At 34.9% G+C, this 27,107-nt stretch overlaps 5 protein-coding genes across 11 annotated transcripts; 2 read left to right on the plus strand and 3 right to left on the minus strand.

Annotated features, from left to right (window-relative positions):
• Nucleotides 1–473: 473 nt before the first annotated feature.
• LOC114173378 (taxadien-5-alpha-ol O-acetyltransferase-like) lies at nt 474–2,102 on the plus strand. The gene has a single exon (XM_028057732.1). It carries the CDS (start codon nt 593–595, stop codon nt 2,009–2,011), a length of 1,419 nt encoding a protein of 472 aa, XP_027913533.1. The 5' UTR covers nt 474–592; the 3' UTR covers nt 2,012–2,102.
• A 5,541-nt stretch (nt 2,103–7,643) lies between these two features.
• Nucleotides 7,644–15,633, minus strand: LOC114187304 (UTP--glucose-1-phosphate uridylyltransferase 3, chloroplastic). Of its 4 annotated transcripts, none has more exons than XM_028075529.1 (17): nt 14,709–15,628; nt 13,755–13,935; nt 13,509–13,658; nt 13,251–13,383; nt 12,964–13,123; nt 12,815–12,881; nt 12,243–12,409; nt 11,693–11,851; nt 10,760–10,851; nt 10,575–10,669; nt 10,105–10,182; nt 9,805–9,900; nt 9,345–9,419; nt 9,166–9,257; nt 8,857–9,019; nt 8,262–8,322; nt 7,644–8,077 (listed from the first exon to the last, which is right to left on the minus strand). In XM_028075529.1, exons 1-17 carry the CDS (start codon nt 15,371–15,373, stop codon nt 7,965–7,967), a joined length of 2,547 nt encoding a protein of 848 aa, XP_027931330.1. In that variant the 5' UTR covers nt 15,374–15,628; the 3' UTR covers nt 7,644–7,964. The 4 variants fall into 4 exon arrangements, 3 of the variants coding, with proteins under 3 accessions (XP_027931330.1, XP_027931325.1, XP_027931340.1); XM_028075524.1 differs by having other exon boundaries at nt 12,964–13,136; nt 13,222–13,383; nt 14,709–15,627; XM_028075539.1 differs by having other exon boundaries at nt 12,964–13,136; nt 13,222–13,383; nt 13,509–13,648; nt 14,709–14,884.
• A 1,351-nt stretch (nt 15,634–16,984) lies between these two features.
• Nucleotides 16,985–21,509, minus strand: LOC114185896 (sorting and assembly machinery component 50 homolog B-like). The gene is made up of 4 exons (XM_028073844.1): nt 20,879–21,509; nt 19,374–19,859; nt 17,901–18,413; nt 16,985–17,424 (listed from the first exon to the last, which is right to left on the minus strand). The coding sequence occupies exons 1-4, from the start codon at nt 21,398–21,400 to the stop codon at nt 17,341–17,343; spliced, it is 1,605 nt and encodes a 534-aa protein (XP_027929645.1). The 5' UTR covers nt 21,401–21,509; the 3' UTR covers nt 16,985–17,340.
• A 1,353-nt stretch (nt 21,510–22,862) lies between these two features.
• Nucleotides 22,863–25,294, plus strand: LOC114177629 (probable inactive serine/threonine-protein kinase bub1). Of its 4 annotated transcripts, none has more exons than XM_028063060.1 (5): nt 22,863–23,012; nt 23,094–23,238; nt 23,365–23,522; nt 23,975–24,062; nt 24,143–25,294. In XM_028063060.1, the coding sequence occupies exons 1-5, from the start codon at nt 22,927–22,929 to the stop codon at nt 25,127–25,129; spliced, it is 1,464 nt and encodes a 487-aa protein (XP_027918861.1). In that variant the 5' UTR covers nt 22,863–22,926; the 3' UTR covers nt 25,130–25,294. The 4 variants fall into 4 exon arrangements, with proteins under 4 accessions (XP_027918861.1, XP_027918869.1, XP_027918877.1 ...); XM_028063068.1 differs by having other exon boundaries at nt 24,155–25,294; XM_028063076.1 differs by having other exon boundaries at nt 24,161–25,294.
• LOC114177651 (non-classical arabinogalactan protein 30) lies at nt 25,283–26,085 on the minus strand. Its single transcript, XM_028063088.1, has one exon. The coding sequence runs from the start codon at nt 26,022–26,024 to the stop codon at nt 25,500–25,502; it is 525 nt and encodes a 174-aa protein (XP_027918889.1). The 5' UTR covers nt 26,025–26,085; the 3' UTR covers nt 25,283–25,499.
• Nucleotides 26,086–27,107: the final 1,022 nt, after the last annotated feature.

Raw genomic sequence — 27,107 nt, forward strand, 5'->3', positions numbered from 1 at the left:
GTGTGAGATAAAGACTACAGTGTAGAATATGAAGGGGTTGTGTAGCTAGGGTAGTAGTGATTAAACGTGCATATTCCTATTTGAAACGCTTCCGTTGGTGGTAACAGTTCATTATTCGATAATACACTGACGATATACGCAGATACTATTTGTCCACAAAAAGAACATGTAATTGTAAGAAAAGACAGTGTCGTAGTAGCAGTCGTATGTAACTGTTGTGGGTTTGAAGAATTTGAAATAGTTGAGCACATGATTAATCTGAAATAAGTGTTGATTTTGGTTAATTTGGTCGGAATGATGTGGATCCGTGGAGGGCAAAGGCATATAAAGTTTTGTTATTTAATGGAAAAAAAGAGTGATGAGTATAGTAGGTATAGGGACATGAATTGGAGAGACAGGTATCTGAAATGAAGCAAAGGGAGAGGGAGGTGAAGAAAAAAACAAAGAGAAAAGATTTATATATGAAGGAATTTGGATGAGAAGGTGGAAACGGAAATGACTGGTCATCACTTCACCCAACAGACAGAAAGCAAAGCCAGCACAGCTGTTTTACTATTTTTGTTTTTCATATTCATTTTTCTTGCATAAAGCGATGCCCCCAGAATCTTCACACAAATCTTTCACAGTTACTCACTCGCCCCCAACAAATAAATACCACCCTCAGAACACAAACCTAACCTATGCTTCAAACTTCAAACTGCCAAAAATGGTGCGTGTCAAAGAAGCTCACGTTGTCACACCGTCAGAACCCACACCCAACACTGTCCTCCCACTCTCAGCACTCGACTCGCAACTCTTCTTGCGCTTCACAATCGAGTATCTCCTTGTTTACAGGCCCGCCCCGGGCCTCGACCGGGCTTCAACCGCCGCTCGTTTAAAAACCGCATTAGCTAAAGCGCTTGTTCCTTATTATCCATTTGCTGGAAGAGTCCGGCCCCAGCCCCAGGGGCTGGGCCTCGAGGTCGTGTGTCGGGCCCAGGGCGCTGTCTTCATCGAAGCCTCTTCCGAACGCTACAGTGCCAATGATTTCCAAAAGGCCCCCAAAACAGTGGCCCAATGGAGAAAGCTCTTATCCCTCTACGTCACTGACGTCCTCAAAGGCTCGCCGATTCTCGTCGTCCAGCTCACGTGGCTCGCCGACGGGGCCGCCGCCGTCGGCGTCGGAATCAACCACTGCATCTGCGACGGCATCGGCAGCGCTGAGTTTCTGAATTACTTCTCCGATTTAGCGTCGGAGAAATGTCAGGGTCTGGGTCTCGGTGTGGGTGTGGGTGTGGATCCGAAGCCGAAACCGGTTTGGGATAGACATCTTATGAATCCGGATAACCGAAGCGAGGCGAATCCAGCGATGCATGCTGAGTTTTGTGGAGTTCCTGATTTGTGCGGGTTTATGAACCGTGTGACGAGCAGGCTGAAACCTACTTGCATTGTGTTGGACGAGAGACGCATCGAGGCGCTGAAGCGCGCGTGCGGAGGAGCGTCGTGCACGTCCTTCGAGGTGGTGGCCGCGCACGTGTGGAGGAGCTGGGCTCGGGCGTTGGGGTTTCCGAAGAACCAGACGCTGAAGCTTTTGTTCAGCGTGAACGTGCGGAAGCGCGTGAAACCGGGTTTGCCGGAGGGGTACTACGGGAACGCGTTTGTGTTGGGGTGCGCGCAGAGCAGCGCGTGGGAGTTGGGGGAGAGAGGGGTGGCTCACGTTGTGAGTGCGGTGAAGCGTGCGAAGGAGAGGGTGGATAGCGAGCACGTGCGGAGGGTTGTTGAGTTGGTTTCCGAGTCAAGGGCGAGTCCTGACTCGGTGGGGGTGCTGATTCTGTCGCAGTGGTCGAGGCTGGGTTTGGAGAGGGTTGAACTAGGCATGGGAAAGCCTCTGCATGTGGGACCCATTTGCTGCGATAGGTACTGTTTGTTTCTTCCGGTGACCGGAGAACGCCACAGCGTGAAGGTCATGGTGGCCGTCCCCACCGCCGCCGTTGACAATTTCCATCGCTTCCTCCGGGAATCCAATTCATGACCCAACCACAACCTCCTATGTTACGTTGACCTCTGTAATTATTCCGTTTTACAAAAATAAATAAATAAATTTTCAATTTTCCTCTTCTCAATAAAATCTTTTATTAAAATGGATTAATTATTTAACTATTATTATATAAGATATAAGAAGAAGACTTCGAGATTAAGGAATAATTATTATTTATATATATACATATATGATTGTTTCTTGGTCTAATCAATCAATCAATCAAAGGAGTGAATGAAAGATTGGCATAGTATTACTATTAACGGTTATGGAATTGAAATTTATTTGATGCCATTCCCACTTTCTGAAACTGATCCCTTAACTTTTGAGATCATGTTACACTGTTTCACGATCGAGTCCCATAAAAATCTTGCACCCTTTATATCAATTCAACACAGCTTGACATCTGTGTAAAAGACAAACACAGAGGATTAGGATTAATAACTTGATTCAAGGTTATCTATATTTCTATAAATAGAAGGGGGATTTCCCCACATAATATTAATTAACCTTTTCTTATTCAATCAACTAAACTTTTTTCTTTATCATGCCTCGTGTCATCTGGGATTTTAATGCACCACTTTCTTTTTGTTAAGTCTAGTCTTTCTAGTTTTAAACTACTACAATTAATCATCACGTTTTATTAATAAAAAATTTCGATATCATTATTTTGTTGCTCAAATAATAAAAAGTTTGAAAGGAATTGGAAAAAAAAATAATAATTAAAAGACTAAGATCTCGAAATTTGATATACGTTTTTTTTAGTTTGAATGGAATATGGTATTTTAAGTAATATGTTTTAAGTAGAGGATGAATTAAAATGGTTTTAATGGGTTGGGTAACTTTGAAAGAAAGAAAATAAAAAATGAAGAAGAATTAAAGAATTGTTGAATTACCAAAATTTCACACGAACTATAATAGATGGACATAAAAGTTTTTTTTTTCAACATCTGTATTATTAGATGTTCTATGAGACAGATTAGGATTAGAATTAACAAATGTTAATTTCTGTTAATAAAAACTTGGATTCACTATTGTTTCTCTTCTATTCTTACCAAGATTACATCATATTTATTGATTTCTCCCCATCAAATGATTGTAGATCTAGGTATGGGCAATTGTTTATAATGTTTTTGCAATTATGAGAGTATGTTTAAGTAATATTAAACCCGCATGTATATATGAAATCACTTTTTCTAACATCATCTCATGGACGCACGATAGAAAGTATAAGACAAAATGTTTGTGAAAAGAAAAACATCGAGAGTGCAACAATATGATTTAATGTTTATATGTTCTGGGAATTTAATATTATATCATTTTTTTAATATGTTCTTTTAGAAACATTAGTTTCTAATCGAGATAGATATTAGTACTTTTAGTTAATAGTTTAAGTTTGTGTTAATTTTTGTAAGATCTGATTTATTACTATTAAATTTATTTATTTTTAAGTAAACAATTTAAAACATAAAAAAACTTAATAGGTTTATTATTTAATCAAACAAGTAATAGAATTATGGCATGACAGAAATAAGTGTGTTGCGAGTATCATAATAGATAGTTGGTACTCGCGGATATTTATTATCCGCAGATAGTTTGATATTCTTTTATAAACAGATTTAGGTGTGAATATCATCATACCTTCTGTACCAACAAATATATGTTACCTACAACAATTAAAATTAAAATTTAATTTATATTTATTAAGTTAAATTTAAGTAAATTTAAAATTTAATTTAATTTAATTTTTTGTCATATTTTTTAATTTGATTTTAAAAATTTAAAAAATAATTTTTTAAAATATATATGGGTATCATAGAATACTTGTAAGTTTTAAAAAATTCATAAATATTTTTTAAATGAGTACTCTAAATTTTTTGCTAGAGTCGAATTACATATTATCCATGCTTAATGTGATGGATTGTCATTTCTGAACATAATACAATGGTTTTATTTTTTTGTAAACAATTTTATTTTATTATAAAGGTTTTCCATATTTTTTTTATTTTCAATTTAGTCTTTCAAATGGAGTAGCTTTTTTACCTCTAAAATTTTATTTTTTCGTCTCATAGTTCTTTTATACTTAAAAAAAGTTTATTCAAATTAAATTAAAATGAAAAAAACTAAAAGGCCAAACAACTTTACCTAAAAGTATTAAAACTTATGTACTCCTATTGATACATCTTATAATTAGAAGAGAAAAAAAAGTCACATGTATGATTTGTGTGATTAGTTGTTGTTGCTGGTTTTGAGGGTATGTATGGAATAATGAGTTGTTTATAATAGTAAGTGTGAAGTAGAGGAAAATGGTGGCTCCTATGAAATTATGATTATGATGTTGTTACAAATGTTTTATTGTAATTAGAGACATGTCATTGCAATGATGTTGTCTGTAAGAAGAAATAATTAGTCTCTTAATTTATAACTCACATCATAAATATGAAAAGTTGTGTATGAAATTTTGCATAAAAAAGTGGATTATGTCGGTTTGGTTTTGAAGAAGATATGCATGACGTATGGTATAGAATTTTTTGAAAAATAAAAATGGAAAAAAGCATATTCGAAAACTTTTAAAATAAGTGGATGCATTCATATGCGAGGGTGGTATGCAGACAAATAGTACTGGTGGCGTCATTAATTAATGCAAAATTCATGTTCAGACACACTTCATTTCACTTTATAAATTACATAAATCATTTGACTTTCTCTGTAATAATGTCTTATAGTTATGTAACTGCAACCATTATTATTACAAACATTTATATAATGCCCAAATGGGTACGGAAAATATACACTACATGTTTCTATCATTATTCTTTCCTTCTCTTTTATTTATTTATTTTTTCTGTCAAATCTTTTCTGCAATTCCATTTGATGTTACACTAAATAATCCTTTGGTGCTTCAAGATAAGATTGGAAGGAATCCTCGACTAAAATAATATCAACCAAAATTAAACAAAGTAAACTAACATATATAAACAAATGTTAATATGAAGATTTTTATATGAAATGAGTCTGGAATTCGAGCTTGAACACTGCGCCACGGGTAGGTGGAAACGTTGATTAAAATGACAAATCAGACTTCATATAAAATAAATCTGCTGATGATTTTTTCAAAATATGTTCAAACATGTGAAGCAAGCACACGTATTGATTCAGGAACACAATTAATGATGTCACAAATGTAAAGGAGAAACTAGTAAGATAAATTGTTTATCATTATATTAAAAGTTATGTTTTTTACTGAGAGGCAACACTTTTTATTTAAAGATTAAAATACTTTTTTTGTCCTAATTTTCGTTAATGTTATCAATCTAAACAACTTTATCCAATTAGGACCTAATTGAATTAAATTGACAAAAATTGGGATCTATTTGGGCACCCTGCAAAAATTGGAACCTATTTGAAAAAGGTTGAGGAAAATTGGGACCAAAAAAGTATTTTAACCTTACTTAAAAATATGATAATCTAAACGCTACGATTTGATTGTGACCCGGTCCATTTAGCTTTTGTTATAAGACAATTAATGCTACCTGCAACAATCTTCCCCTTAGCCATTATCTTACTAGGAATCTCATTCTTAGATTGTGACTTGCTCATCTAACCTCCGTCACAGGACAATTGTACAATCCACAACAAAAATAAATATCAACGAAAATAATATATCTTAAAAAGTCTTGTATCATTTAGAATAATTAAAGAAACGAGTGTTTATATAATTGATTTGAAAGGATTTTAAATTTAAAATTTTCTTATATTCTTATATTAGAATGAGATTTGGATTAAATTCTTGTTTGGAAAAGGGTAAATTTTTTTATATAATGTTATTATCTAATAGTCATTAAACAAGTATTACTGTTTTTATCAAATTTTTGGAGTTTCCATGAAGCCTGGTTGTAGTCCAAACTTAAGTCTACAGTGGTGGTACAAGAAGCTGATATATGGTATCTAGGGAAGTGAAAAAGACAAGGGTGCAATTGGTAGATGGGTAGTGTGTATTGAAATGAAAGAAAGGTAATGGAATGGTGCGTACTATGAAATGTAGTGGATGGTGATTTGTCTCTTATGACAGAATTCACAGTACAATGAAAGACCTTGTTGTTGGTAGTGCAATATTAATGTGAAGCACTTTGTTGCTTCTGCTGCTATATATTCAAATGGAACAAGGCTTTGTCTCAACATTATTATTTTTTTTACAAATTTAAAGGGATATTGAGTCCCAGATGAATCTTTGTGTGCTGGGCCTGGAGGACCATGCATTTTACTATCATGTACCTTGTTCCCTGCTCAAGATTTTGTGGGATTTTGGTGTATTTCCAAAATGGGACAAAATAATTGTTCCTCCAATTGAAAAATGAGAAAAGGGTTTCGTTAGAACTTAGAAGTGACCTGCTTGGACTCTAGTTGTAGGTGTAGCAGCAGGATGATCAATCAAATGATGCTTTTCTTCTCGCATTGTCTTCATCTGAAATCCATCAACTGCTTAATCACAAACCAAATAAACCAATGGGTTGAGTAGATTTAATGTCACCGTTTTTACTATCATCCATGTCGCTTGTAAAAGATCCAAGTTTCTGTTTAAAAGTAGTGAAATTGGAGTATTTTATAGTTGGGTGGTTAAACACAAATTATCATTGAATAAGAGTTTTTGAAGAACTTTAATAATGACTTGGCTACCTCCTATAATAGATAATGGAGAGCAGGAGTTTAGATTAGATATGTGATTTATCTTTTATTTTTAGATAAGATTAGTTTATCTTTTACATAGCATTTTATGTTTTTTATTTTACATAGACTAAAATAAAAATGAATAGAAAATAGAAATAAAAAAATAGAAAACTGAAATAAGTAGAAATTAATTACACAATACTAGTTCGCAAATTGGCATGGTGCAGGATAACCTCTTGTCCATATTTTCTATTTACTGAAATTTGTATCCCTTGGTGTTATAAATTTGCTTGATATTGTATTTTAATTTATTGTTTTTGAATTTGTTACCGTAATAAACTAGTATATTGCTGGATTTTTGTAATTACATTTTCTTGCAGTTTTTATTCCTTAAAATTAGGTGAATTTGCTCATGAATCAAATGACTTGTCAATGGGCAATTTAATTAGATCAGATTACATACCATTTAGCGCACCAAAAAGTGAAAGAATCGTGCTGGAATCTAAAAAATAAAATAAATAATGAAATCTACCGGATAAAATCAAAGGAATCCTTCAAAGGTGACAAATAAAAAGTTATTACTTTCAAATTTATTAGCCTGATAAGCTATACTCTCTACAAACACATACTGTTCATTGCAGGTACATTGAGGAACAGAAAAATGAACATCGCCCGTTTAATACGATTGCAAAGTGGATGATCACAATTACAATAATGGGGTGTTGCTTCCTACACCCATACAATTTTCTTTATTCACCGCATCAAAACAACTACAGTGTTAGGGTGCAGTAAGAAAAATGAGATGGTGCAGGAAGTCATTTCCACAATAATGATATTCAAAAGCCCAATAACTTGGAATTTTGCAAAATGGACTCTCCGCAGAAAGCAGAAAGCAGAAAGCAGAGAAAGAGATTGGGTGTGGCCTGAACACGTCAAAATCTCGAAGGGAAAGCGTAGGTTTACAATATAAACGAGGTCTGCAATTACTGAAATAGACCAATATACATTGTTTGAATTCATCTTAGTTTGATAATATTGATTACATTGACGTCATCCCAATGAATAAAGGGGGAGATGAATGGGAAAATAGAAGAAAAATGAGGGAAGTACACGGATTATACAAACCTATCAACATATTACAACAATATCTAAAGTAACCAAAAATGACGAAGGCTTAACTTCTGTTCAACCCTGTCACTTGGTAATCTAAATTATTATGAACTCAAATGTCAGCTGTGAACCATGATTCACGCAGCAGACATCTAAAGTGGTAAATGGTTTATGATTCTACTAAATCTAGCTGAATGCGAGAACCTTCTTCCCTGTAATTCCAGTGCCAGCTTCCACTCTCCATCATATCTTGATCAATTGGATCTAACTGGATTGCTAAACCTGAAATGCAATTATGAACGTAAATCGGTAAAACATTGTATGACTAGGACAGAACAGATAATTTGACTAAGGATAACAACAGTAATATTCTCAAAATAATCATGATAACAGCATATATTACTTCAGGCAACCAAAGCAATAAGGAAAGGAACCAAGCAAAATAAATTTCTGAAGTTGAATAGACCTGGGTTTCCCGGCTTGATTTTCAGTATGTGGCCATCTGGAACTTCGAACACGTGATTTCCCTATATCAGTTAAATAACAGAAGAATAAGGTATTAGTTTATAGGTATCAAATATCCACCAGAATTAACGAAAGAGTAATTTTATTTTACTAATTTTTAGGCTATATGACAACAGTAATTGAAGGCTTTTTTATGAGGCTCTGGTTCTTTTAGACATTCAAATACAAATGACTACAGGGTCAGCTTAATAGTTAAGAAGCAGTGACTCAATAAATTCTAAATTTGAAATGAATCCTTTATGCCGGTGATTAGAAAAAGTGTCCCAAGCTAATATTGTTAGGAACAATGTGGGTTGGGTATCCATGAAGGGAATAAATCCTGTTTTGTCAAGCAATTCGAAGGCCGTTATGGGTATCCTATCCTACCATGCACATCCACATTCACACCAAGGCAAATTGGTTTGGATTCGATGAAAGCTCTAACTTACAGAGTATGAGAAATCATGGGCTCAAATCCAAGGAGTAAGCTCTATTGTAAGCGAGACTTTTTGCAACAAAGTTTTTAGAGAGAATAAAATCCACATTTAAACGTTAACCTGTAAGACAACATCAGTAGCCTCAAATTCAGCATTTCCATGAAGTATGATTTGCAGCCCCTCAGATCGCTGCACATCATGTTTCCAGTATATGTTTCGACCACAGTTCCAATCAATTCCCTTGTTAAACACCTTGACATTTTGCAACTTACATTTTCCACACCTGGCATGATAATAAGACAAATGTGTATAATAATGCTAAATGCTTGCGATCTAAAGTAATGTTATGCCTTAGATCTTGGGATCTTCAGGTACGATGAGGTCGATAAAGAATCACAATAGTTCTTACTAATACAGAAAGAACAATACCTTTGGCCATAATGTAGTATGGATTCACCGCTCTCATTATTCTTCATTGAGCCCATAACATTCTCAGCTATTATGATCAGGCTTCCGTTGAGCTGGAGTAAAGAGACAAATCACAAATATCAGCCCAATATCTTAGAACTTCACGCCACATAAGTCAACCAAATCTATTTGCTTAATACCTGTACATTCCTCCAAAAAAACTCTGCAACCTCTATTTGTAACTCAGAGCCCTCCGATATGGAACCACCATAAAACTGATCACAAAAAAGAATAACAAAATAATCGAAACCTTCATATGTAAATGATGATCAACACAATTCACCGTTGTAAAGCCGTAGAACTGTCATGTTTCAAGCAAATTGGATTGAAGAAAGGGTTACAGCTAAACAATACGAAGAAAAAATTGTGTAAAAAGGTTATGATCAGGTCTTGTCATGTGTTAAGAACACTATGGTGGAGAGGAGACTGAAAAAATGACCTATTTAAGGGAAAACTTGAGACCAATATGTTTAGAACACAGCCATTTACTGATAGAATTCAATTAAACTTCATACTTTAAAATTTATACAAACAATATAACATAAAATTGACAATTATTGATGAACGAATGCTGAAAATAACATAATAATACAGGGTTACCTTTTGCTTAGTGACTTCCCAAAGAGGACCAAGAGCAGGATGCAGAAGGATGAGAAATGGTGGTCCTGAATCCACATAGTTCTCATTAGCTTCAATCTGCATGAGAGAACAAACATAACAATATAATTGTACGTACCTAGAAAAGACAGTCATCCTCCCTTTACAAGCTTACATGTATTACCAAATGACAAAATAAAAAGGTTTTGCAGTAGCATACTAGTATAATATGAAATTGTACTTGACCAAACTAAATGAAAATGAATCAAAAATCATAAAACACGCTAGTATGCATATATATACCTCAGGAAGTCTTATATCACACTGTGAAAGAAGATCGTGAGCATTTCGTAAGATATCCAGAAGAGCCCCATCAGGTGTCTGCATAAAAATGCAAAACATATTATAGATATTTAAGAGCAACCATCATTACAACTCCAACACATAAACTGTAGGTTTGTCCAGGTAAAAATATACGAGGAACATAAAGATAATCCTATCCACTCAAATAACCTGTAATTTAGTTCATAAGCTTTCACTATTGTTCAAAACACGTAAGATATTCAGGTAATACCAACTGCTAAGTGAAGCCAAGCACTATCCAAGTATATAAAGAAATATTACGAACAGACCTCATAAGGAAGAGATTACAAGAATGCAAGGACTGTCAAAAACTTTAAATGGAATCAACATAATGGAATATCACATGAAATTTGTTTACTCAACACAATCTAGACAAAAAAATGATATTTCACCAATGCAGTAAATCGAACCTGGTGTAAAGACTTGTCTCCATGCCTTCTTTTTTTCTTGGCGGAGGAGGTAACTCTCCTTCTTTTATTATATACAATAAAAGTATCTAGCTCATCTGCTCACAAGTAAGAGTTTTGTTAAGCTCAACTAAATGGGAATTGAAGTATATGGTTTGTCAGATCAGACAAGCACGCGCAAGACGTACCTTCCACATCATTATAACATCTAGATGAGTACGAACTGAAATAATTGTCAGCAATATTTTGCATTGTGCACTCAAGTCTACCACCAGAGACGCTAGTGAATGGAAAGGGGGAAGAGTAAGTAGTAAATGGAACAAAAGAATCCGCAATATGCACAGCGTGAAAATATTTAATCACAAGGAAAATTAAGGTCAAATTACTTATTTGGTCTCTGAACTATCTGGAAATTTTCAAGCAGGTAAAACTTAAAAAAAAAAAAAACTAAATGGGGTCCTAAGTTTAGTAGTTTTTAAATTGAGTTCTTAGGGTTTTAAAAACAGTCATAGACTAATTTCAAGATGCCATAAACTAACCCCAAGGACCTACCTTTTTAGTTTAGGAACCTATTACATTTTTTTTACTTTAAGGACATACTTTCAAAATTCACAAATAGTTTAGCCACCAACTGAGTAATTTAATAAAAAATAATAAGAGAAGTAATAATAAGAAACAAATAATCACTGTAGAAAAGATGAAATTATTTTAAAGGAAAGGAAATCCATCAATTTCAGCTTGTGGTCGTGTCATGCATTCAAATTCAAATTTTCAGTTTCTAAACAATACATGGATATAAACTAGTGTCAGATAAAGAATATATATTATAAATGTTTCACTAGCTACTTACTACTGTTAACACATGTCTCCATTTTGAATATTTAATCAATAAGAAAAATGGCAGCTTAATGTACGAGGCTACCACTAACTAGGGTTTGGATAAAGTAGATATACACAGCCTTACCCCACACAAACAGAAACGTTTTCAAAGATTTGAACCTGTGACCTTTCTGTAGGTCGCAAGGCAGCAACCTTACAGTTGTGCTAACCTTCATTTTCAATTTAATGTATAAAACAAAGTAATAAAACTGCATTGATAAATTCACAAGGAGAAGACATACCTATGACATTTGCCAAACTGATCTGTGTAAACTATTGGCTTTCTTGTATTTAGCACCATTCCAGGTAAACTATTTCCATTCTTACTTGATCCAATTAACTCCGCAGAAGGTAAATCAACATATAAGATGTTCGTATTGGCTGGGAACTCTGCCTGCAAACTTGATTATACAGAATGAAGTTGAGATTTGGGTTATGCATTTCAAATTAGAAGGCCTAAAAGACAAAAAGAGTAAAGATTCCTAAAAGAATAAATTGAAGACAACACTGTCTAATCAACTGAGACAGAATTTTGAGCAACAAAATTTAGCCTTTGTTTTCAACAAATAAGATTAGAAGAACAAGAAATAAGGCTCCAACTATGCATTCATGTTTCTAGGTAGGATTAATTTTTCTAAATCCAATTGATTATCACAGAATCAATTGATAATTTATCACAGAATCTGGAAACCAAATTTGAACATACTAAGTCAGTTTAGAGTATGAAAGCCCAAATCACTTTTTGAGACAGGTGAAACACTGAAATAAATCCAGTCCAGGAAAATCACATACCTTTTTGGAGCAAGAGGTCCGGTAGTGATTCCAAACTTGTCAAACTCAGTGTACTCAATACAAGAAACGCCATATTCCCATTTACCATCAAGACTTTTCTTCTCCATCAGAACATTAATTCCTTCTGTAGCGCCTGATATCCGCTCACAAGATGCAAATCCCAGTTTCTGTTAAAGAACACAGTTCAGAAATTGCAAACAGTATTCTACTTGAGATTTGAGAATGGTTTAGCTTAATAAATATTACTGAGAACAGCGCCTTTCTTTTTTTCTTAAAGATCTTCAGGCAAGATAAATATTAAATAGGGATAATGCTGCAAGCAAACAGTGCGTTTATAGGATAAACAGTTGGACTGCGGTATCTCATTTTCTTTTTTCCAGTGTATATTATACACAAATATCTGTCATAGTTGATTTACCAAAATCTTATACATCAGAAACTTTAGACTCGGTAAGGAACTATACACGATAAGATATTATTTACACTTTTATCATAACATGTTTTAGCCTTTGTCCATGTACAAATAGTGCCAGAAAAGGCTGAGATTAACAGTTAAAAGAACCGCTACCTACCTTTCCATGACGTAAACCAATCCCTGCTAAGGCTAGGAGGGTTAAATCTGTAGCCGCCACAACGTTACTGCAAGGTCACCTGTATTGTAAATGCAAGTTTCTCGTACTAAGGAAAGCAAACCCAAGAAATATCAATCATAACAACAGACCTGACTTGGCGCAGAGTTGCACCTTTTCTTCCTTGAGAATAAAACCATTTGAAGATGCCTTTGTCATGCGCAAGTTTCCATATGACACCATGACCACCAGGCTTGCTCAAGGGATTCAATGGTTTGGTGACCAGCCATTGACCTTCTTCTGCACCAACAACTGGAACAAGAGGCTGCCAATTTACAAATTATATATTTAGAGATTGTTAAAATAAGATTACCTCTTCCGAGAAGCCATAGTATAGATTTATATAAAACCTGCTCAAAAAGTTTGAAAGTTGATCGACCTCTCCCAAACCATGAAAGTCTTTCACAAAGAGAAGTGACGTGGCTGTGGTTGTTCTTTGCGGCACTTGTCATTATTGCAACGGGTGTGATACATTGTTTATTGTATAACTTGAAGTACAAGAATTCTCTAGCCTTCAAACGTGAAATTGAAGAATTATATATTTCAGCGCCCAGCATAAAAACTTAATCTTGGTTTTATCATAAAATGAAAATGGGCATAGCAAGTATGACTTTGTTTGATAGTTGGAATCTAATACCTGAAGATCTCTTATAAGGCCTTCCAACAAAGTCCTTCCACAATATGGTAGCATTGCAGCAGGCAGGCATTCACCTGAGTTAGGATCAACCAAATCAAGCCTGTCGGCAGAACCTCCCAAAGGATAAATTTCACCTAGGTCTGGCAAACCCTAGAACGACAAGATCTTATTATTCGATGTTGCTACGAAGCATCTAATCTAAATGCAAGTTACGATTTACAAACCAAGTAATGTAATTAGACTAACCTCTATACCCCATAGAGCTGCTTGAGAAGCATACTCTGTGTCTTCAGAAAGGTTATGCCCATTAGGTGCATTAATTCCAAAAATTTGGCATTCTTTCACTTCATGTATCTGGTGCGACCACTTTATATTCTGCCTCTCAAATGACTTTTGGACAATAAGTTCCAGAACTGTTATCTGATATCTGCAGAGTATCAATGTTAGCAAACAAACAAGTAGATGCAAATTGAATTATTCCTAAACAGCATACACTCCTATTAAACAAAATTCATACCAAGCAAAACCAAAAAAAAACTTGATGGTGTTGGGATGAAGGTTTTAAAAGAGGGTCTGCAACTGCAATTTCAGCTGCAGCGTCAAGTTTTATGGGGTGACTGAAAAGCACCCAAACATTTGTGAACCCACCCTCAAGATACCTATATGGGGGGGAACTAAATATTTAAATATTCCACCAAACATCCCATAATACTATTGAACATAGACACCCCCATAATACCGAAGTTCCTATGAGACTGCGACTACAATTATGGCTGTATAAGCCGCATTCTACAATTTCTCAATCTATCAAGGAACAGGAACTGCATTACGTTGGTTGGGACGACAAGTAATGATGGAAAAAAGTGAACAAGTTCCTTATGCATAAGAGTTTATAAAAACATAAAGAGAGAAAAAAGTACAGAAGATTTATTCCCTTTCTGCCCATCTCATAAACCCAATGTATGTTCCAACAAAATGGGAGAACTAAAACTGTTAAACCAACTAAGAAGCAGAATAGTCCCGTTTCATAATTTTACTACTACGTAAGTCACCAAAGTCAATCTTAGTATAACTGCTTTCTGTTCGATTGTTAATATATTAAAAAAAAAACAAAAAGAAAGGTGGGTTAATTTTAGTCCATCTATTCCCCATTTGTTCCATGCTAAGCGAATGGTAAAAGTAGGAAAACGAAGAACTAACCCAATTATTCCTCCAATGCAGTCATAGAATCGCTCAATTTCCTCCAAAGTTTGTAACAACTTGTTCAATTCAATAATCTCGTAATCCCCCAACGCCATCCCCGAACCCACACCACCATTGCCATCAAAGGAATTCAAATTCTCAATCATCTCCGCTATAGCGTAGAGCGCGCTCTTCACGGCGCTCACAGTAGCCGCTGCGGCAGCGGCGGATTCTAGCGATTCGGTTCCGTCCAAACACAGCACATGCTCCTGGCCGGCAGCAACGACGCACTTGAGCAGGAACAGTTGGTCGGAGCTCAACCGGAGCGAGGCCAAAACCCTAGCAAGGCCGCGACCTGAGCTGAAGAAGCGCTTCACTCTGGAATCAGCGTTGAGCACTCGGAGCTTCTCGACGAGAGTAGCGCACGCCGCAAGCCTGTCGCGGAGCGCGGCGAGGCGTGCGATTTCGCGGTGGAAGTTGAAGTCGTCCGGCGGTGGCGGCGAGACCTCCAAGGTCTCGGTGGAAATTCGCGCGACTCGACAACATGTAGATAGAGAAGAGGGGAGAGAGAGAAATTTGGAGAAAGAGAGAGAGTGGGAATAAGAATGAGAATGAAAAGGTTTGGAGCGAACGGAGAAAACGAAACGCTTATTATGGGGAAGAAGAGAAGTGGAGTGAAGCATTGTTGAAGGCTGTGTTGAGTTGGAATATGCAATTGATTATTGATAAAGTGAATAAGGATGAATTTGAAGTTGTGTAGGATAAAGGGAAGATGCTAGAAGCATATACCAGAATAGAAAGAGCATAATAATAAGGAGGGAAATTAAATGTTTTCTTAACCGTTCATCAAGTTGTTGCATGTGCCGATTATATATACCTCTATCCTCTTCTTCCTTCTCGGACTGGCTCTCAGGATTTCACTATCTTCTTTCTCTCGCATACCTTACGGTCCACAAATCCAATGCTTTATTTGGGTAAATTATGTACAACGATTAAAATATTATAACATGTCATTTTGTACGATGCTTTACATCATCAACATTGATGTAAGTACAACTAATTTATGTCCCTTGCTTAAATGATTCAGAATTTGAGTTTGGGTAAATTATTAATGTGCATTTCTGGCATGTATTTGTTATAAGTGTTTTTTAGCAGGTACAGACTCAAAAGTCGTGATATACATAAAGACAGTCACGAGTGATGGACATTTTGAAATTGCATTGGCCAAACCCCAAAACAGTTTAAAGATGATTTGGTGCGATCATCTTAAGACCAAGTCAATAAGTCAAAATTTATACAGTTAAAGCAACTTCATTATTATACATCAAAATTTTGATGTAAATCCTAAGCATAATAATGGGAATAGCCTCTAAGCACTATTTCAAAGTAATTAGCTATTGCCATTATACGTAGATTATGCAGATGGCTGTCACCGTCCATCACAAATCAAAGAAATTTCGGTCGCTTTGTTTCTACTGTTTGGAATTCCACTATGAACTACTAATAATAAAGAATCAAGAAGAAAAAATAAGAACAATAAATATTGAAATGGAAAAATAATATGCATTTTTACCTTTTTATTTAAAAATGAGAACAAAGAGAGAGAAAGTTTCAAAGTTATATATAAATATAATAGAATATTGTTGTAAATTACAATAAAAAATGAAATCATTTATTTTTTATATAAGTAATTATTTTTTAATATAATTATAACTGTATTTTCTATTATAATAAAATAAAAATACTAAATATTAAATAAAATAAAATATATTAATTTAAATTGATATATAACAATGAATAATTGAAATGTATAAATATAAATAATAATTAAATATTATAAATACATTTAACAATTATAATAAAATGAATAATTAAAATGAAAACATTAAATAATTAATTAAATAAATTAAATATTTCATTGATATATGTTTCATATTAAAGTAATAAACTAAAATAAATATCAATATCAATTAAATCATTTTCAAACTTTTCACCGACTTTTCCATCCTCTTTCTTTTATTCTAAAGAACTTCACTTCCCACTTTTTCCTTCGTCTATACTATTTTCCACCCTCTAAAATTCACCCACTAATTCAAACACATTTTTAATGAATAGACTACGCTGCCCATTAATTATGCAAATGTTACGGATGCCTTTGAGGGCGTGACTCATTTATTGTTAGCATGAATAATATTTGATAAAGAAATCATTGTCTAACTCAAACTATGTATAACCAACAAATATACAAGTCACTAGAACAAAACCAAATTGCAGTCTCAATTTCGAAGACAATGGGATAAAAGTCCACAAGAATGATCTCAACCAGTGTTAGCGATTTATTTAAGTCGAAGAAACAAAGTATGAGAATTATCAGTGCCAATCGAGGCCTTATAAAGTTGCATAATTCTGAATTTCATACACCATCGCCATGCAATGAGCATCAGCTTATATGCTATGACCCTCAAGGGAATGTCAACTCCAAAAACTGATCCTATAAATCCTCTACGCTGAGACAGTGTCCTTTCTCGATTTTCAGTCAGGATTTTAAACGACAGAGAATAGTACTAGCCATCCATTGACAGACAGAAAAAATGTTTAGTGATTGAGAGTAAAATAAAAAGAAAAAGAATCTCAATTTCGAACTCTGCCTCTATGAAGGAGCTGAGAAGCTGAACCTAAATCCTGTCTTCCCACGATCATGTTCATCCTGCTTTAGCACGTAGTAGAAGTTACCCTGAAACAATGGTAAATGTGAAAATGAAAATTTAATTTGATAAATAACAATAAAATACAAAATTAGGAAGAAGGCCAGGAGAGGGGGCAGAGGCGCATAAGAAACGAGATTAAATAACTCTGCCGAACTTTGTCAATCTTGTAACCAAAACTGACCGTTCCCCTAAATTATATTCAGCAGTTGAAATAGTTCAAAAAAATTCAGGGGATTTGCAACAATATCAAAACTTGGATAAATTGTTGCCGGAGATAATTTTATAAGCAAAATATTAAGTGTTATGTTCAGAGTCACATTTCAAGGAAAATAAAATGAAAAACTACACAACTTGCCCAAAGTCCAAATATAACAAACAAGACTACTATCCCAAAGACTTCTTCCATCAAAATCATGATCTCTCTGGCCTTACCAAAAAATATGATTGGATAGTTTGACCATCTGCTCAATTATATGCAAGAGTAACTGAAACATTAACTAACCTCTAGGCGAAAAAGCTTAGTAGGAACAACAAAACCACATCCAACTGATGTTCGGAATGATTCTAAGAACTTCTGAGGTGAAAAGCGCTTATATTCATTCTGAGTCAATTTTGCAGTATTCCCAGCACCAGCAAAAAGATGACCATGGATTCCATGATTTCTCAACCACCTAACTGGGAGATCAAAAGACAGGTCTGCAAATGCCGTAACAGCAACATCTCCTCCAACGAAGTCCCATTTAGAGGAATCGTCATTGTCATCAATAATTTCATTTCTATTTCTCCTTCGTGGTTCAGTAGGACCTAATCCCCTAGTTTTAAACCCCCACAATGTTATTGGCCCTCCTAGGGTGCAAACTGGAGAGAAATCACCACCCAAATAAAACCTTTCAGGAAGAGGAGATGGCTTGTTCATGAAGTCATGCCCCCATGGAAAAACGACACCAGCTGAAATCCCAAGGTTAAGAGCTGTGTTATAAAACCCAAAGGGGATGGCACAGCGAACATCAAATTCCTGCATTAAGAGAATCCAAATAGTTAAGAAAAGAAATATATCTAAAATGAACAAAAAGAAAAAACAATATATTGGACAATTGAGGGATTACCACAGCTTGTTATACATGTGTTAATGTTAAGATTGCCCCATTCCCAACATTTTAAAAAAATGTGTAGAAATTTTACACCCTCCTATATATTGGTTACCACAATCCAAAACATATATAGCAGCCACTAAAGAAGCATAAGGCCATATGCAGCCAACCATGTACTAGTGCCAATGTTTTTCAAATAGTGGGTATAACAAAATAAGTTGTTCTTCAACTTGTACGAGCATCATCCTACTAAAACAAAGCATGGGCATTCTTTCATTGTGTGGAAAGGCAACACTTGGTCAAACAAGCACCCGATGCACTGTCTGCACAACTGGAAAAATTAAAACTGAATGATGTAAATGCGTACAGGAAAGGAAACATGTTATTACAGATCCCAGGTTCTATATTTTTCAAAATGTCCAAGATGAACTCTGCCCATACCCAAAAGAATAGGACATTTTAAACACGGTTTCCAAATCCTTAATTTAAATCTAGCTCATTGGAATATTTAAAGGGTAAAGAATGAGAAATTATTTTCTATTGCTCCAACAAATACATGCATAGATTGCTACAAACATACATACTCTAATTAGAATATCCCAAATAGAAGTTATAGGGAAGTAAATTTGGGAATAAAAATTTGTGCAAAATCAAATCCTCCTAATTGCAGTAATTAATCAATTAATTACACATATAGTTATAACAATCAATTCCTTTAAAAGTTCTTGTCTTCATCAAATTAGAAAGTATAACACCCCAAAATTATTTTAACAATTACTACACTGGTATCCATCACTTGATAGAGAGTATAAAGTTTTATTCATGACATATACAATTGCATTTCAGCTGATTAATTAATGGACAAGAAATTGATCTAATTGCACCTGGCGCAGAAATCGCAAGCTCCGATGATCTGGTGTAAGGCCACCAAAGTGAGTAGTGGACAGAAAAGCATATCCACTTGTAGGCCTAATTGGCGAGTTTCTCCTGTCAATTTTAAATGTATACTTCAAAGATGATAATAAACCATGCCCAAGCTGCCTCCTTATAGACCTGGATGACATTTGAGATGGATCAGTCAAGGTACGCCATCCAAGAGTGTAGACTAAGTCATGGTGCCTGGTTGAGATTAAGCCAAGAGACAATCCTAACAGCTGCTCTTTGTATGAAGAAAACTCTTGCCAATCTTGGGAAAGCATGGAAAGTCGTGCTACAAGAGGAGTTAACAACCCTTTCAGTCTTGGAGCAAACACTCCTACACTCACCTCTGTTGCTTGGTTTCCACCATAGGCCAAAGAGGCATCCCATAGATCACCATAACCTAACAAGTTTTTGTACTTAAGACCCCCTTCAGCAGTCCACGAACTTGTCTACAAGAGTGTTGCAACATTTTCAAAATGAAAACATATATATTAGCTTATTAAGACCAATAAATACTCATCAGACCAATATACAGCTTCCAATAAAGCAAGGCTGAAACAGAAACGTTGTACTCCCCCACACGTAAAAGATTATAGCAGAAAACTCATAGTCACGATCAGAACCTTATATTTTATCAACAGGAAATTAATCATATATTTGTCCCAACCTGATAACGTTTTAAAAATCCCAACAATTATTAGATAATGCAATTACACGTAGATTGTATCTTGATTTCCTTATTGACATAAGTACCAGAAGGAACCATTAGAAATTGAGATCACCGTTCTAATGGACCTAAAGACACAGCCCACTCCACCCATGAAGAGAAAAATCAAGTTGTAAGCCAAAGAATTTGGAGTTTCTTCCTACTTTATACCCATAAGTATACCCTTTCAGATTCTTGACACTATTCAAAATAACTCCTGCTCATCCCTAAGCATAACAACATTAGCCAAGAAATAAAACAAGGGTACATGGTTGTTTGTTTTGTTTTGTTGCAATAAGCAGAAAAGTCAACTTCCCTTAAATCCCTGATACTATAATCTAGGACAAGCAGGTCAGTATTTGTCTAATGCCTCCGTTGATAATAGTCAAAGATCATACTAGACGATGACATTGACCTCCTAAGAGCAGGAAGAGTGTGTGTTTTCTTTACAATTTAATAAAACCAAGATTTTATGGAAGAACAGAAGATCAAGAAATGAAGCTTTTACTACAAAGATAAACCTAGTCCAAGGATACCCAAATATTTTTTTCTTTATTACAGATTTGCTCACAAGCATCTGAAATGAAAAGATACATCCTCAAACCTAAGAACAAATGGATTCTCATATAAATTATTATTAATCACAAATTCTTTGAAAGCTTCAAATAACGCAATCATCGCTCAGAGACTCACATTGAATCAATTCAAACTTGAGCAATCACAACATCACACACGAAACTATAATAAAGAGCGAGATTGTACCGAGGGTTTGGTGTAAACGCCGAATTCGCCGGAGACTTTGTTGGCGGTCTCGACGACATCGACGATGACATTGGCGGTGTGAGGCAGCTCCGGCGGCCCAGCCTGAAGCGTGAGCTCGGTGGACTCGAAAATCTCGAGGCTACGGAGCCTGGCGAGGGCGATTTCGGAGGCGCGAATGAGCTCCTGCACGGTGGCGGCGTCCTGGAGAAGCTTGAGCTCCGCCTCGATCACCCAATCCTTGGTCTTGGTGTTGCCTCGAATCAGCACATCGTGGACGCGGATAGGTACCAACTCCGAAGCCAATCGCCGGGAGAGGGTTTCCAGCTTTGAACGCTGCTCGCGCAAACTCGACAATGAGGATCGGTCGTTCCGATTGTACGGCTCGTGCGAAACGACGTCGTCGTGACCGTCATCTTCTTCCTCTTCCTCTTCGTCTTCTTGTTCGTCGATTTCGTCGTCGTCGGCATTGTTAGGGTTTGGAGAGAAGGGAAGTGATTCGTTTCTTTCGTCCGAGTTTTCCATTGATGGGATTCGGAGGCAGTTTACGTGGTGAATTGGAGGGATTGAAGAGTGAGTTGGGTTCTGTTGTGTTAGTGAGTAAGCAAAAGCAACGCCAAATCAAGTTTTTTTGCATTTTTTTCTTTCTTTTTCCAATAATCAGTGTCTGTATTTTTTAAAATTGCAAATACATAGAACTGATGCTTGTAGTAAAAGGAATGTTATAAAATTTAACTTCGATTTTTATGAATTAAAATTTTATGAACGTGTAGTTTAAAATCATTAATAAAAATATTATTTTAGCTAAAAAATATATTAAATTAAATATGCCATGTAATCGTACATTTTAATTTATTAGATAAGTCAACTCCGGGTAATTAAATAAATTTGTATTTTTAGTCTAACTGCATAAGAAGTAAACCCATTAAATTCAATTAGGGTAAACACATGCGCAATAACATGTGTGTATGATTTTTTGAATATGTATGATATTATATTAGTAATTGATGATATTAAGTTAATAAATAAAATTATATTATATTTATAAAAAATAAAGTAAAATATATGAAAAAATAACGATTGATAAATAGGAGAAAAAAATTAATTTTTAAATATTTAACAAATAATTATATTGTAAAAGATAAAGTTGGAATTATGAAAAATAGATACAAGAGAATCCTTTTTACAAAGAAAAAAAGTTAATTTTTAAATATTTAACAAATAATTATATTGTAAAAGATAAAGTTAGAATTATGAAAAATAGATATAAAAGAATCCTCTTTATATATAGAAAAGATAAAGTTGGAATTATGAAAAATAAATACAAGAGAATCCTCTTTATATACAGATACAGATGATTAATTTTATTTTTGGAATTTAACTTTTAATTCATAAAAAGTTTGATAAATCCAAATAAAATCATCTTTTTAGAATCGAAAAAATTATTCTTGTTTTTTTGTGTGATTATTTAATTTATATAAGTTAACCACAGTAAAATATGTTTTTTATACATTTTAACTCATATGCATTCTTTTTTAATTATTTTTTAAGCTATTAATTCAAACCCAACAAAATTGGGGCAGTTTCTTCTTTATTTATGCACCTGCATATATTCTTCTTTTATTTTATTTCTTTTTAAATTGTATACTTCGAAAGGTATTTTTTTATTTTTGAATTATGTAATTTAGAAATTAAAAATATTTTTTAGATTGTCCGTTCTGAAAATAATATTTTATTTTAAATATTTTTAAATTGTATAATTTAAAAGTTAAAATATACTCCTAAATGTCAAATGACTTCCAAATAATACAAACAGAGCAAAATGGAAAACATATTATGGGGGTGCTGTAGAAAGTTATGGCCCAAAATTGGTCTTTTAAGGAATTTGGGCCATATTACTTCTGAGGCTAAATTGGTCCGGCCCACCATCTACACTCAAACAAATAAAATTCCTCTCGAGCATTTCATTGCCGCTCAGTCTCAAATTCAAACGAGGACCACCACAAGTTCACGACAACCACCGCTACCGCCGCCGCAGATTCAATTTGGAAATGGCGAACTTGGACGAACTCTTATCTTCCTTAATATCAGACATCCATTCCTACACCGGCAAAGACCCTCTTCTCCCATGGCTTCGGTATTCCTCAATTCCCACTCTCGTTCTCTGTTTTCCGCTTCACTTCTCTGTTTATTCATTCATTCACAACGTTACTCGCAGCGCGATCCGAAAGATAAAGGATACCCTTCCTCCAAAAATCCTAAAGGAAAAACTACCGGCGTTCTTGCAGAAATGTGCTCACACCTTCGAGCTCGATCGACGTTACAGAAACGACATGCGCTATATTCGAGTGTGGCTCCATCTGGTACCCCAATCCCACCTCCTCTCACCTTCCCTTTTTGCGGAAATGGGTTTGGAAAATGAAGCATAAAGTTTTATTTTTTATATTATTAGTTGATTTATCGACATATAATGATTTTCTCCCATATAGATGGATTTTGTGAGTGATCCAAAAACACTTTTGAGTACCATGGAGCTTAATCGCATTGGGACAAAACGTAGTGAATTCTACCAAGCCTATGCTCTTTACTACGAAAAGTGCAAGAAGTACGATGAAGCAGAGAAAATGTACCATCTGGGAGTGAAGAAGTAAGTTGTGCAGTTTAATTGTTTTGATTGTTGTGTTGAGTGGATGAGTGGGATAAACTTAGCGTGCAATGAGTTGACATGGTTCCTTGATTGTTGCCAAGTGCCAAGACACATATCCCTACTCTATAATCTTTCCTTTGCAGATACGATTGATATGCAACACTAACTATTTTTAACCATTTAGCTAACGTTTTCACCTTTGAATAGATCAAGTTTCGTATTCAATTTATTGTAAGGTTTGGTGCTTTGGAGAGATTGGCACAGCGAAATCACATGAAGTTGCCGTTAGATTATACTTGAAACTTGGTGCATACATCATTTTCGATGAATTTCTCCTTATAATTTCAAATTAGTATATTAGTTCAGCAAAATACTACCTAGTACTTTAATTGGTAATAGAATGATATGCCCCTCTATTCAAGAAATTTTGAATCATTGTCTTTTCTGAACAGCCTTGCAGAACCTTTAGATAAATTGCAGAAATCATATGAACAATTTCTTCAACGTATGGAGCAGCGAAAAAGTAATAAGAGAACCCAGGTTAGTGACATCCTTTTTACCTTCATGTGATCATATCTGTGTTGTTTTTGTTAATGACGTTCAGTTACCTAATTTAGAAGGATCTCCTGAAGCATCAGGAAGCAAAAGCTGCCAGGAGGCCTTTGTCAGCAAAGAGTTCCGATGACAAGAAAACAGAGGGAAGCAAGAAATTTCGTGGTGATGATACAGTTGTAGTCAAATTTGTTGACACTGCCATGGTTGGAAAGTCTGAAGCAGAAGATGCATGCCATCATGGATTGGTGGATCCTACAATAAATATGAAGGAGGCCATGAATGCCATCAACAGCATGTTCCGGGAGCCATTGGAGACTGTTCCATTGCGCAGGAAATCTCATAAAAACCATTCAAAAGAAAGTCGTAGTACAAAGAACGAGTTTGAGGTTTTTGTTGATGAAAACCTGGATCATGGAATCAAAACATCCGGTTCATCATCACTTCAGAAAAGGACTGAAGCCAGCCAACCTCACCAAGAACCGTTCCAGATATACATTGATGGTGAAGAACATTCTGAGACCAGTAATGCGAATTTGTCTGAAGGTGGTTCTGCTTCATCGGCTTCGCAATCAAATGGCTTCGTTTTTCTCCGCCCCAAGGATATTACTTCTGAAAAATCTAGTGACATGGATGCTGACAGCCGTCGTAATTCAAAGTTCAGAGAGGATACAGTCGTTTGCAAATTTGTTGGTTCCACCATTTTGGATGAACCAGAGGTGGAAAATGTTTGTCACCACGGTTTAGTGGACCCCACCATCAACTTGAAGGAAGCTATGGATGATATAAATAACATGTTTGGGAAGCCGATAGATTTTGTTAGGAAAAGAAGAATCACCAAGCAGGAGAAAGCACCCCAGAGCAATAAGGGAAATGACTTCGGTGGGTTTTCAATCCTTGCTGACGATGACCACCTGGAACAGCAAGTTCCACCACCACCAACACGGAAATTGCATGGAAAGTCCAAGGAATCTGATTTGTTTGAGCCAACTCTTCTCACAAAGGAAGCCATGGACGATATAAACAAAATGTTTAACATGCCCCTGAATTTTTAGTAATAAGGTAATTTTGAATGCCACCTCTGATTTCTAATATGTAAGCAGAATTTGATTCTGTTTGAAGTATTTGAGTGAAAGGTTTCAGTTGTTGTACTGATTTGATAAGTTTTAGCATACTTGCAATGTCTATGGAACTTAAAGCTTGGAATGTAGAAAACAATTTTTCGTTTTCAAAGAAACAAATTAAATAACCACAGCAACATTGCAATTTAGTTTAATACAGCAAAATATCAGAAAGGAATACACCAAAAAAATTATAAAAAGAAAACATCTCCACATTGAGTACTATCTAGACACAAATAATAGGAAACAATAAAATCATGATCAAGGGAATCTGAATGCATGGTCAAGGTAATTGTTTGAGAGATTAGTAGTGAGTTTTTGAGCATTCAGAGGGACGAAAAGCTAAGGGACCAGCAGCATAAATGACAGCCTCATACTTGCTTCCGTGCAATCTCTTGTTCTCATAACGAAGAGGTGCCCCATTGAGACCATAATTGACATTGGAGAGAAGGCTGCAACTTTCAAGAGGAGACCAAACAGGCTTCACGTAGCAAGCATGGAGGGGGTGGTCAAGTACATAATGCTGCATCTTGAACCCTTGCAGTGGTGCATAAAGGTAACCATTTTTGTCTGTCTCAAAGACCTTATAGTAGCTCACATGACCATTGTAGCTTTTGCAGGTAACACTTACTTTGGCTGAAGGAATGGGCTTGGCACCAATCATAGACCACGTTCCAAAGTGATCACAGCTCTGGCAATAGACCGTAGCTTCCACCACCACTTCTATTTTCTTCTCTGTTGTTTTTGGAACATCTGGAGTGGCTTGTGTGTGAGAGAAAGCCACCAGAAGAAGTAACAGAGAAAGGAAACTGATGAACCTGCCAGCCATTTCCTAAGGGTTCAATTGAAGTGACTAGGAAGAGTTCAGAGGCTAAGGCTCACTACCAATTGATGATACATTGTGTAGATCTATATATATATATATATATATATATATATATATATATATATATATATATATATATATATATTTTTTTTTTTTTGGGAGGACTTAGTTGAATTGATAATATAATAAAGCATATCAACGTGCCATCCACTTTGGGGCTAATAAAACTCTTGTATACGTGACGGCCATCTTTTGCCATCTACATGTTTTCATGTTCTATGAAGAAAAATAATAGTTTCACACTCCTCTAAAGAAATATAGCCGATTCACAATTCCTTCTAGCAATATGATAATGTATATTAGATGTTTTTATTTTTATTTTTTTTTCTGTAACAGTATTAACATATAACAGTGATTCACTTCTCTTTATATATGTGACATACGTTTAGTATGAAAAAGAAATACTGACATATGGATATTTCCAATTTATTAGTAGATTTCTTTAAACTCTTAAAATATCTATAACATACAAATGATTATTTAACACAAATACGTTGTGTTTGACATTAACTTTAATATAATTATATCGTAAAATAATTTCTACTCAACATTTATTAACCGAGTTACTTATTTATTTTAACATATAAGAAATATTAAGGAACTCATAAAAAAATATATACATATGTATATATGTATGGATTGATTTGAGAGAGTACGATGAATTTGAGTGGAGTAGAGAGTGAAGTTTGTATTCTTATATTTAAGGGATTTAGGGGTGAGAGTGACTGCATTAACATTTGTGAGTGATCTGAAGAATGTATATATATGTATATATGTATATATGTATGTATGTATATATGTATGTATGTATGTATGTATGTATGTATTTGAGGGAGAAAGATGATGAATTTGAGTGGATTAGAGAGTGAAGTTTGTATTCTTATATCTAAGGATTTGGGGGTGAGAGTGACTGGATTAAAAGATAAGTTTGTGAGTGATTTGATTGATGTAATATATTAAAAAATTAAGTTTAATTTAAAGAAAGCAAGATTGTCAAATTGTCTTTGATTTTGAAAGCAATCTAAA

Source organism: Vigna unguiculata, chromosome 1, assembly GCF_004118075.2.
Source record: "Vigna unguiculata cultivar IT97K-499-35 chromosome 1, ASM411807v1, whole genome shotgun sequence".
In the NCBI taxonomy this organism is placed as follows: Eukaryota; Viridiplantae; Streptophyta; class Magnoliopsida; order Fabales; family Fabaceae; genus Vigna; species Vigna unguiculata.

Coding starts and splice junctions, on each gene's coding strand:
- LOC114185896 (XM_028073844.1), bottom strand. CDS start 21,400: ATGGAAAACTCGGACGAAAGAAACGAATCACTTCCCTTCTCTCCAAAC. Junction 19,860..20,878: donor GCGTTTACACCAAACCCTCG/GTACAATCTCGC, acceptor ACACTCTTGTAG/ACAAGTTCGTGGACTGCTGA. Junction 17,425..17,900: donor CTAAGCTTTTTCGCCTAGAG/GTTAGTTAATGT, acceptor CCATTGTTTCAG/GGTAACTTCTACTACGTGCT.
- LOC114177651 (XM_028063088.1), bottom strand. CDS start 26,024: ATGGCTGGCAGGTTCATCAGTTTCCTTTCTCTGTTACTTCTTCTGGTG.
- LOC114187304 (XM_028075524.1), bottom strand. CDS start 15,373: ATGCTTCACTCCACTTCTCTTCTTCCCCATAATAAGCGTTTCGTTTTC. Junction 13,384..13,508: donor GCCTTATAAGAGATCTTCAG/GTATTAGATTCC, acceptor TCACGTTTGAAG/GCTAGAGAATTCTTGTACTT. Junction 10,183..10,574: donor GAGACAAGTCTTTACACCAG/GTTCGATTTACT, acceptor ATTTTTATGCAG/ACACCTGATGGGGCTCTTCT.
- LOC114177629 (XM_028063051.1), top strand. CDS start 22,927: ATGGCGAACTTGGACGAACTCTTATCTTCCTTAATATCAGACATCCAT. Junction 23,013..23,093: donor CCTCTTCTCCCATGGCTTCG/GTATTCCTCAAT, acceptor CGTTACTCGCAG/CGCGATCCGAAAGATAAAGG. Junction 23,523..23,974: donor TACCATCTGGGAGTGAAGAA/GTAAGTTGTGCA, acceptor TTTTCTGAACAG/CCTTGCAGAACCTTTAGATA.
- LOC114173378 (XM_028057732.1), top strand. CDS start 593: ATGCCCCCAGAATCTTCACACAAATCTTTCACAGTTACTCACTCGCCC.